The 10,566-nt window shown below is 42.5% G+C and overlaps 1 protein-coding gene and 1 long non-coding RNA gene across 2 annotated transcripts; both read right to left on the reverse strand.

Moving 5' to 3' along the window:
- Positions 1–782: 782 nt before the first annotated feature.
- On the reverse strand, positions 783–5,871 carry LOC106456039 (uncharacterized). Its single transcript, XR_001290211.1, has 3 exons — positions 5,664–5,871; positions 4,574–4,856; positions 783–948 (listed from the first exon to the last, which is right to left on the reverse strand). It is a non-coding gene; the product is annotated as an uncharacterized LOC106456039 (long non-coding RNA).
- An 882-nt stretch (positions 5,872–6,753) lies between these two features.
- LOC102193369 (serine/threonine-protein phosphatase 6 catalytic subunit-like) lies at positions 6,754–9,796 on the reverse strand. Its single transcript, XM_005755447.2, has 3 exons — positions 9,643–9,796; positions 8,425–8,634; positions 6,754–7,674 (listed from the first exon to the last, which is right to left on the reverse strand). Exons 1-3 carry the CDS (start codon positions 9,766–9,768, stop codon positions 7,426–7,428), a joined length of 585 nt encoding a protein of 194 aa, XP_005755504.1. The 5' UTR covers positions 9,769–9,796; the 3' UTR covers positions 6,754–7,425.
- Positions 9,797–10,566: the final 770 nt, after the last annotated feature.

Raw genomic sequence — 10,566 nt, forward strand, 5'->3', positions numbered from 1 at the left:
AGGTGAAACGTCTTCAAGCAACTTAAAGAAGTCCAGACGCTTTTCTTTGCAAGCTCCTTTGACTACGATGACCTGGATGACTGAGAACCTTCACAGAAAAAAAGTAGTTCAATATTTATTTGCAACAGAAAAACAAGCCACACACAGTTAAATACTAAAAATAATATTCACACTGAGACATTAACACAATCACTTCATGGCCATCAGTCTGTGCACTGCAGCATGGACAGCAGAGAAATCAGCTGCCCTGCTTTAAACTGGCCTATTAGGCTCTTCCTCATCTTCTGTCATATGTGTCACATATTAAGGTCAATGCATGTGCACGTAATCCCTGAGAGCCAAACAGCTTTGAAAAATCTGTTTCAGCCCCACCCACCTGCTACTCAAACCTGTTTGCCATTTGATTGAAATGGGATTAAGCACAGACTTTTGCCTTAGTCATATACTTTACACGCACAATAACTCCAGTATTCATGCTGCCCAGCTTTGACACTGTGCAGTAACAGTCGTGCTGTGGGGCTCATAAACATGAAGCATTCACACTCTATTACCAAGACCATAAAAAGTCTAAATGCATGTTTGTATATATGATTTTCTTGTTGGTTTCCATGGTTTCTCCTGGCTGAAAGGCCTCAGTCTCATGCAGCTAATCCTCAAATTACCTCTACTCATTATAATTCTATATTTAACATATGCATCTTTAACTTGTGTGAGATAAAACTGAAATCCTTTAGATGTTCTCAGATTATTATAATTATTATCAGTTAAGACAGGGCGCACTTGCATTTAAATTGAACTCAGATTGCTCCTGAAAACTGCATCACTTCGGCTGCTTACACTACTCTTGTACATCATACCTGACAGCTTGGCCTCCAGCCTCCGGATCTGATCATTTCTTCTGAGGAGCTGGGCAGGAAGGTCATCCCTGGAGCTGCTGCCATCAGATGCCTGAAAATAAAAAAAATAATAAAAAAAAATAAAAAAAATCAGGCATACAGACGTTTATAGAAGTGGAACTGGTCAATCCATTGGTCCATTCATCAGGTGCTTCACAACAAAATAATGTTATAACATAAAAACAAAAAGTTACACAAATACAAGTTTAAAAAGATGAGTTTTAGCTGTTCCTTTAATGTGATCAGCGAGTCTACAGATGCCAGGCTCAGAGGGAGAGTGTGCAGAGGCCTGGACCCTGTTGCAAAAGCTCCGTCTCCTTTAGGTCCCAGCCTAGTGTGATGGACGGTCAACTGGTTCTGATCACATGACCTCAGTGACCTGCCGGAGACGTATGGATGTGAGGGTTTTCTTATGCACACTGGTGTGTCCATGCAGAGCTCTAGAAGTCAAAACCAGAATCTTAAAGTTAACAGGGAACCAGTATAAGTAAACCAGCAGTGGAATTGGAAGTAAAAGCATGAATGACAAGGTCAGAGTGTGACACCAATATTGCCAAGCATAACTTGGTAATGTTTCTTAAATGATAGAGGCGAGAACAAACCAGAGTGTTAGCATCAGTATCCAAAGTTAAAAGTAACACCAACAATCCTGATAGAAGTTTTAACAAAGAGCAGCGAGTTTCCATGACCTTCAACACAAATCTCACAGTGGGACAGATATGGACTGCTTAGTCTTCATTACGTTTAAAACATGGTCAGTTGTCTAACTTAATAGAATGTAAGCACTATGCAGGATTTGAAACTCGAGGCTTAAAACAGATATAACTACATAGTAGTTATATCTAGAAACATTACATGATACACCACAGGCAAGTGGAAGAGGACATGTACTTTGAAGCAGCAGCAAAGCCGGTGCCATCACACTGGAAGTCTGTGTGTAGTATCTGACTACAACAGGTACTGAACAAATGCTGACTGGCTGAAACGTGGGCTCACCATGAGGGAGAGAAACAGGATCAAGCACCAAAGGTGACAAACACCCTGAGAAGCATGGCACGACTTTAATGGTTTCATACTCTGTTTTTACATCACTACAAAGAAGACAAACAAACAAGATTAGCGTGCAGGACAGTCCACATATTTTTGACACATGGCCCGCTGGTGTCAGTTAACAGCTACAACATGTAGATGACGGTCTGCAAAGCTCTGCATATGCTCTGGAGTGTGTCCTGACATAAACTCTCCAAGCCTCTGGAGCTCTGCTGCAGGGATGATGCAGTCATTTGAGATTTTGTCCAAAATATACCAAAGCACACCTGCATCCATGTCCGCACGAAAAGGCCTCTATGCTATCTGACATGTCATCAATTCTTCTTGTAACTGTATTTTCAAACAAAGACAACACTGACAGCATCTCAGTGTACCAGGACATCTACACTGTTATTGGAGAGTGTTGCTGTTATTGTGTTTCTAGTTTTATTTTACTGTTTTGCCATCAATTCAGTGTTTTATTAACATAGACTTTGCCACAATGGTCAGACCATCGCAGACTCCTCGAGTCTTGACGTCTATAGGTCGGGCCCAGTGCCTTTCAAAGTAGGCTAGATTTCTAACAGAAGGTCTGATTGGTTTCCAAGTCCCTCTTTAGCCTGTGGCACCAAGATAGCATTAGCCAACTCCCGACAGCACAGTTTATCCTACCTTTTGTGTAGTTGTAGATTGTAGTAATGATGTATTGTCATAAAATATGGCGGTGGCTGGACTTGACTCAGCATGCCATCTGAGAACCAGTGTTTTAAATCATGGAAAGATGTTCTGCTGGGTCACATGACCAATGCTGGTCAGCTGCAAGAAAGCTCCAACAAAATAAATTGGATGACAGAAAAATACATGTGCCAGCAGAAAGTTGTGCAGACAAGCTGGCCAGGGTGTGCAGCTATGCTACTATGTTTGTTATACTACAAACCAAAAACACAAAGTAACATATCAGCCGGCTGTAACACGACTAAGCAACTTCACTAAATTATTTAGTCAGCTGTAACGGAGCCTCAGGAGTCTGGCTTCCTCTCTCGAGAGCTACTTATTAGAGCTACTAACACTGAGATGGATCTGATTAACAAACTATAATGGAAGCAATTGTCTTTAAAAAATTGTTCTTAAATAAGGAAAACAGTCAAGTACAATAACATAATATACACAGCATTGCATTAAATGGGTTGGTGTTAAGACTGGACTCAAATATGATCATGAAGACACAAAAGAGCCAATCTCCACTCTACCATCACCTTTACTATAGGCATGCTGGAAGACTGTTTACTTCGCCTGGCAGGGCGAAGGACACGGTCTCAGCTGAACTCTGGACACACACACACACACACTGATACACACTCATCCCCCTCCCTTCCCAAACGCCTTCGATGCTTGTTCGCTCCTGGAGAACACGGCGGGTTTGGGCCCAGCGCTGGAAAAATAGCTGCAGGGCAGGATGGCTGCTGTGTTTGCTTACTCCTCACCCCCTACCCAATCCAGTTGCTTGTCACGTGCTCCATAATGTTGTGCTGTGGACATCTATGTGCTTTCTGTGCAGAGGAGTTTTTTTTGTTTTCTGTTCGGGGCGACCGTGGCTCAGGGGGTTGGGAATCGCATCTGTAACCGGAAGGTCACCGGTTCGATCCCTGGGCTCTCTGTCCTGGTCGTTGTGTCCCTGGGCAAGACACTTTACCCTACTTGCCTACTGGTGTTGGCCAGAGGGGCCGATGGCGCGATATGGCAGCCTCGCTTCTGTCAGTCTGCCCCAGGGCAGCTGTGGCTACACCTGTAGCTGCCTCCACCAGTGTGTGAATGTGAGAGTGAATGAATAGTGGCATTGTAGAGCGCTTTGGGTGCCTTGAAAAGCGCTATATAAATCCAATCCATTATTATTATTCTCATGCTGTCCTCAGGAGCCCAGCATGAGTAGACGTCTCCTTTTTCCACTCTTGGACGTTCCCATTGTAGTGTAATACTACCGATCCCTGACCTGTCTCCCCATGTGATGTCCCATTTCACTGCGGGGCAACTTGCATGTGACAAATAAAGGTCTGATTGATTGATTGATTGATCGATCGATGTCCATCAAAACTAAGGGCTGCTACCCAGGAATGGCTCTGCTGACAGCCAGAGGATAACTAATTTACCAGGGCCACAGTGTTTAGCATCAACAGGAGCTGCCAGAGAAGCACAGTAAGGCCTTCATATCTGAGCAATTTACACGCATACGCAATCCCACTAGTAGATCCACAACTGCAGAATGCAAAAACAGGAACAATAAATACGTGAAATACAATATGAAACTAAAAAATAAGCATGAGTCAACATGAGAAAAACTGAGTTCAAAAGCATAAAGAACAATGTGAAATGCATTTACTTTGTTGCTGATACAATACTTCTCAATCATCTGTGTTAAATGGTCATTTAATATTTAATGCAAAGCAGCACTCCAAGGACCTGTGAACACGTTAAAGTAATATAGGAAAACATATTGCAAACTGTTACTGAGTGACCACCCAGAGATGAATGTTTTCTGTCATGTTAAAGCACAAAGAACAAGGACAAGTCTGAAGTCTACTCCTCCTTTTTTCTATTAATAAACTTGATTCATGTTAGTAACCAAACTGTCAAAATTCTAAAGAACTTACAAAGTCATCCCCGGAGTCTGCTCCCACTGAGGTGATGGATTCCTTGCTGATGGTGCGGGGTATGCGAGCACCACTCCGAGGTGCTGTGGCGGCCTCCTCTGCAATCTTCTTTTTCAGTTTAGCAAACATATTCTTCTTTCAGTTTCTCTTCTTGGGTGCAGTTCAGTTTCTTCACCCAGTGCTCAGAGTTTAAGGCTCCCTGCTGTGTCGCCTCAGACAGCACCACTTCCTTATGCAGTAACACCTGAAAGAGGTTCCTGATAGTACTTCCATACTGCTACATCTACAAAATGAGAAAATAAAGTTATTAAATATCCAGGAAGAAGCTTAGTGCACAACATGTGACTGTGGTATGAGATGTTAGGAAATGACAACAGGGAAGGATATGCAATGTGTTATCTGTGTGTTTAACACAGAGACTATACATTCTTCAGAAGCCCAAGCTTGACAACTGTCACATTGCTGTAATGAGTCCAGAACAAGATCCACAGTTTTTGGCATCATGTGGTAGACGTGCTGGACTCGCATATCTCCTGGCGGTTTCATTTGGCTACACTACAGCCCACTAACAGCGCTATTTGACAAACTTTTACTGGCAGTAAAACAGACCGTTTGTCCATCAGACATGGCACGGGGAAGCCAGCATGGTTCCAACAGTAGTCCAATCATTTTGGTTACTCCGAGGAGACCGCAGGTTTCTGTGTGGTTCCTGTTGCAAGTGCACCAGCCCTTTGAACGTTTGTCATTGATGTGGCTTTTCTTGCAGCTCTGAAAACCTTACAGTTACTCATCACAACAACTGTCCCTGACTCTGGGCAGTTCCTAACTAAATCAGTTCCCCTGGCCTGGCTCCAGAGTATCCTACCCTACTCAACCCAACAGCTAAAGAACGAGTTTAGTCGCAAACTGCAGCAAAGACAAACCTGGGGTTGAATTAATTAAGGGGAAAAACAAAGTACGACATGAGAGTCTATTCTGACAGACAGCTAGCCATCTAACTCTTCTAACCATAACAATAAGAGTTAACATCACCACCGGTGGTGCTAGCTGACGTTACACTGCCCGTACACTGAAGTCGCCTTCCTCTTACCATTTTCACTTCGATTGAAAGTCACTTCGTGTGGTTCTCGAGGGTGAAATGCTTTTTGCTCTCTACAAACACTGAAAGCAAAGCTGGAGCCGTGGCAGTCCGTAATATGACCTACAGACTTTGTGTTTCTAACGGGATGCTAGCCAGTGCTAGTCAGCGAGCTACAGCTCATACAGGAGACTTTACACGTAATCACCCAGATGACTGAAGACGTCACGATTAGCCCTCTGCTCATTGGATAGAGGGAGTTAGAGGTGGGGAAATGTAGCGCTCCCTGTAGGCACCAAGAGCAATCACACAATCAGAAGCGGGGGATTCCCGGTGGCTTTGAGAGAGACGCTCAAAAAAAATAAAATAGATAAATATATATATATTCTCAGCAATAAGAAGATAATGACATCCCACAGCCCTGTTTACACAGAAAAGCCATCATTTTTTCATTCTGTGTCAGCAAAGGCTGCGGCCCTTTAGTTAGCACTGCATAAAAGTAGCAAGCATAAATTAAGTAACATTTCTGGCAGATTTTAAATGCAACTTTTCATACAGCTAAATATATTGGAAGCTCAGGCAAAGTTATTTAACATGATGGGCCACATACAGTCCACTTTACCTTCAGTGGGCCGGACCTGTGAAACTCTGTCTGTGTAAAGACGTTTAACCCCACAGCGCAGTTTCAACAGTATGTCTCAGTTTTTCCAGATGATAAAGAAACTGCTTTACTAAAGGAAGAAATCCGTCAGCTCAACCTTTTGGGTTTAATTGTAAGACATGAATGTGCAAAAATCATAGAACCCCCCCCTCCCATACAGTGCCTGATTTTTTTTGTTTTTTCCTGATGACTTCATAAAAACAGTCTTCTGTGTATTTTTTATGGAGTTGGTGTCATTTAAAAGCATGAAACTCAAAATGCTGTAACTTTTACAACACCTGTGTGTTCAGGCACTCAGTATAAAATGAATTGTAACACAGTGCCTGAGTTTTGGTTTTTCTTTTACTTAAATAAATGACACTTGCATTTCACAATATCCAGGATATACCATAAATAGCACTAATACCAAAGATGTTAAGCTCATGAGTACAGATGAACCGAGGGGTCATTCTTGGCTCTTCTTCCAAGCAGCAACGTGAAATCAGAATTTTTTGGACTTCTTTATTTAAAGCAACACACAGAAAAAATATAATTACAAGAGCAGATTGTTGAAAGTTTGGGTACCATGGATTTAACAATACTGATATTTCCAACAAGATAGGAAAGAATACATTTTATTTAATACATCAACTCTCTGGTTTACATATTTATTCATTTATGATATCACATGAGGAGGACACCTCTTTTGAAACTTGGTTGGACAGATACAACGTTTCCGTTTGTGCAGTGCGTTCTCCTCTGACACGCAGCTGTATTTACATAAGAAGCTACAATAGAAGAGTCTTTAGGACACTGCGCACAGTTTGCTTAGCAGTGACAACGTATGTTGATTTATAAATATGAATATTTTACAGGGGTTAGCCAACTTTCTTCTTTTCTGTTACACACCAGCAGTGTGACACTGCTCAGCAAGCCTCCTTTGCTGTACTGATTTAAGCTGCAGAATAATGGTATTGAATGCACAGAGTGGGAGTAGCAATTGACAGTTGGCACCAAAAATGCACTGTAGATACTCTAAATGTATTAAATGTATATGGGCTCTCAAGTGCTGATGCAGCTGTCCCCGCCAGCACTGTGCACTGCACAAATGCCTGTGTTTGAGCTTTGACCTGCTTACAGGAAATAAGGTGTTGTTGTTCGGGGCGGGATGACTCTTTCAGAGTCGGGCACTGCTCTGAACAGTTTGGGCTCTCTCGTGTTAGCGTCTTTGAAGACCATGATGGAGGCTATGTTGCCACAGCGGTAGCAGTAGTTGGGAGCTGACCACACAGTTACCAGCTTCTCATCGAACATGAACTTGTAGCCCTCATGGACGAGTTGATGAGCCCTGCAGATCAGCTTCAGGTTGTTGATGTGGACGAACTGCAGTTTTTTTAAAGAAAGAAATGAGAGAAGAAAAGGAGGAAAAAAAGGATTACAATCCCAAAACAAGGCTGCAGTAATCCTGTGCTGCTGCCATGAACTAATTCGAGTGAGAAGTTGATTTTGAAGGGAAATTTCTCCAAACATAAGAAAAATCTACTTCTCTGCCACAAACTGTTTCTACACCTATACAAACAGGTAAACAGTGTTTCACTTCAGCTGTTCACATGATATCGCTCTCCTCATGTTCACTACATCATTTACATAAAGTTGAATTTAACGCGTCTCTGGCACGCTGTTAGTTTTACAAGTACTTCGAATACAGGAGTACATGGAGTACATGTTCATCCAGCTACGGTGGCCTGCTGATACACCAAGTCTGGATCCCAGTTAACCTCAGACTGGTCACAGTTTGTGTCAGCAGAGTCCCGTGGCTTTGAAGAGGCCAAGGGTGACAGCTCATTATGAATAAAGTTTAGCAGCTGACCATACTGCTGTGGATCAGCTTGATCTCTGCCATTTGTAAGGGGAAGGGAGTATAGGTAACGCGTAGCTTGGGGCCTGCTACAGTTTGAATGTAGCAAGAGGATAAAATTGTAATGAGTTCATACAGATGGGAATCCAGCTGTGGCAATAGTAATCGACTGCATATTTTCACAGCTATCATTTTACACCTAAAAACACATTTTCATGTAGCAGGACATTTATTACATCAATATCATCAAAAGTAATCAAGTATAACAAACCAACCTCATTTGTGACCTTGGCACCAAAAAGCCAACCAGCTCCTCTGGGGCTGATGGCCCAGGTATCCACATCTTCAGGGTCTGACCACACCAAATCACAAAAAGCTCCTTTGTGAGGGATTTCCTGGTTCCGCTCAATGGTTCGAATTTGGTCCAGGGTCTTTATGTCTGGAGAGAGGCCTCCATGGACACACAGGATTTGCTCGTCCATCAGCTGAAAGAAAACAAGCCAAGAAGAACAGTTTGGAATCACAGATGCATTATAGGGTCGTACTTCTGAGACTTTACACGAGCACAGAATAACGTGCGAGCCAGTGTTCACCATCATGTGGCGCAAACAGGCACCCAAACACAAGAATTTAACATTTCAACCACTCAAGTTGAAGAGTTGCAGTTCTGACATGGAGAGCAACCGTGTGTGACAGGCCGACTTCCATCCAGTGCTTAGAGAGCGACCAGAGTGCTGCGAGCTGTGCATGGCTGCACTTAACACGGACATCAAAGATAAGGACATTTTTTTAAAAGTTGTGAAATACTAAACCTGGTTACTTAGGTCTCACAGTGACTGAGGGATGGGTGCTTTTCAGAGTTTAAAAGACTCCTTGGTGGTTAACGACAGCAAAGTATGAACTACCACGTCATCAGGAAGGTGACACTGTTGGCTAAGAAAAACGTTCTCAGCAGAACATTCGCAAACATTTGCTGTTTGATCTTTTTCTAAAGTTGGGTTGCTAGCCCCTTCCCTTCCTGTCGATGCTGTAAAAGATGAGATGGCCTCACGCTATCATGCTTCTTTGTCTTTGACCAAGTGCTCTGAGTTTTCACCCCTGGTTTCATTTTTTGTTTCACATCTTGTCTGTCTTAGTTTAATCTAGCGTTTCACTGTATCTTCATCTCTCTGTTCGGCGTTTCCCTGGTTTGTTGCTTCATGTTTTATTTTGACAGTCTGTCTCTGGTCCATTTGATGTCGTTTTGCTTGTCTTGTCTCACTTCCTGACTTGTTTCAGCCGTGGTCTGCACCTCTAACCTCTCACTTTGGTATCTTGTGATAACTGCTGGTGCACATCATTTTAGTGTGCACAGCTGCTGATGCAGACTCTTTGGCTTCACTTCTGGAGAGCTGTCATTCCCTACATACAATCACTTTGAAAGCATAAGCAGCTGTCATGTACCTGGAAAGATGTAATAACAGTACAAATTACATTAACAGTGTAATACTCACAGCTGCAACTGTTAACATGTCAAAGACTTTGGTGCAATAACGCCAGGCATTAGCATTCCCATACTTGGTCTGGCACTCATCTGTAAGAATAAAAAAGAAAGCTGAGTGGTACAGAAGCAAAGTCATCTGTTGATCTCATTCTTCTTCTGCTTCTTTTTCTACCGTTTTTACTTCGTTTTGTTTAAACATGTTTTTATATTAGACAAAGAGTTTTTAAATAACAATTTCATTTATTAAGGGAAAAAGCTAACTAACCCTGTGTGTGTGTGTGTGTGTGTGTGTGTGTGTGTGTGTGTGTGTGTGTGTGTGTGTGTGTGTTTGTGTGTGTGTGAGAGACAGAGACCTTAAAGTTGGGAATTCTGGCCCACCATTCTCTGCATAGTTGTTTTTTCCATCAAGCCATAATGAACATCCTGCCCAAGGTTACGCAGGAGCACCTCAGTCTGACTCCAGTAAAGTCTCAGCAAGCCTCTCCAAAACCTTATTTGTTATTTCTGAGCCATTCAGAGGTGGACTTGTCGGTGATGAGACAGCTTAAGGCCACAAAGTGATAGCAGACTTTCTCCTTCAGGTTTTGTTTCTTGTTTTTGTTTTGTTTGTTTGTTTTTCAGATTGTGGTGAAGAGCAGAATTCAAGGTTCATTCAAGTACGGCAAGTCGTCCGGCCCCTGAGGGAGCAAAGCAGCCCAAGCCCATCACACTACCACTACCACCACATTGGACTGTTGGTGTGATGTTGTCTTTTATAAAATGCTGTTAGTTTTACATCAGATTAAACAACAAGATGAAAACCTTCCAGAAAGTTCAGCTTTTGTCTCGTCAGTCCACAGACCATTTTCAATTCAGTTTTACAGTGGTTGCAAAAGTATTGGGCCCCCTTGAACTTTCCCACATTTTGTCACATTACAGCCACAAACATGAATCA

Source organism: Pundamilia nyererei, unplaced genomic scaffold, assembly GCF_000239375.1.
Source record: "Pundamilia nyererei isolate P.nyererei 1_Seehausen unplaced genomic scaffold, PunNye1.0 scaffold01508, whole genome shotgun sequence".
In the NCBI taxonomy this organism is placed as follows: domain Eukaryota; kingdom Metazoa; phylum Chordata; class Actinopteri; order Cichliformes; family Cichlidae; genus Pundamilia; species Pundamilia nyererei.

Excerpts from the sequence above, each read along its gene's own strand:
- LOC102193369 (XM_005755447.2), bottom strand. The coding sequence starts at position 9,768 with ATGACTTTGCTTCTGTACCACTCAGCTTTCTTTTTTATTCTTACAGAT. Across the intron at positions 8,635-9,642 it reads ACATGTTAACAGTTGCAGCT|CTGATGGACGAGCAAATCCT; the intron begins GTGAGTATTACA and ends GTTTTCTTTCAG. Across the intron at positions 7,675-8,424 it reads GTGCCAAGGTCACAAATGAG|TTCGTCCACATCAACAACCT; the intron begins GTTGGTTTGTTA and ends AAAAAACTGCAG.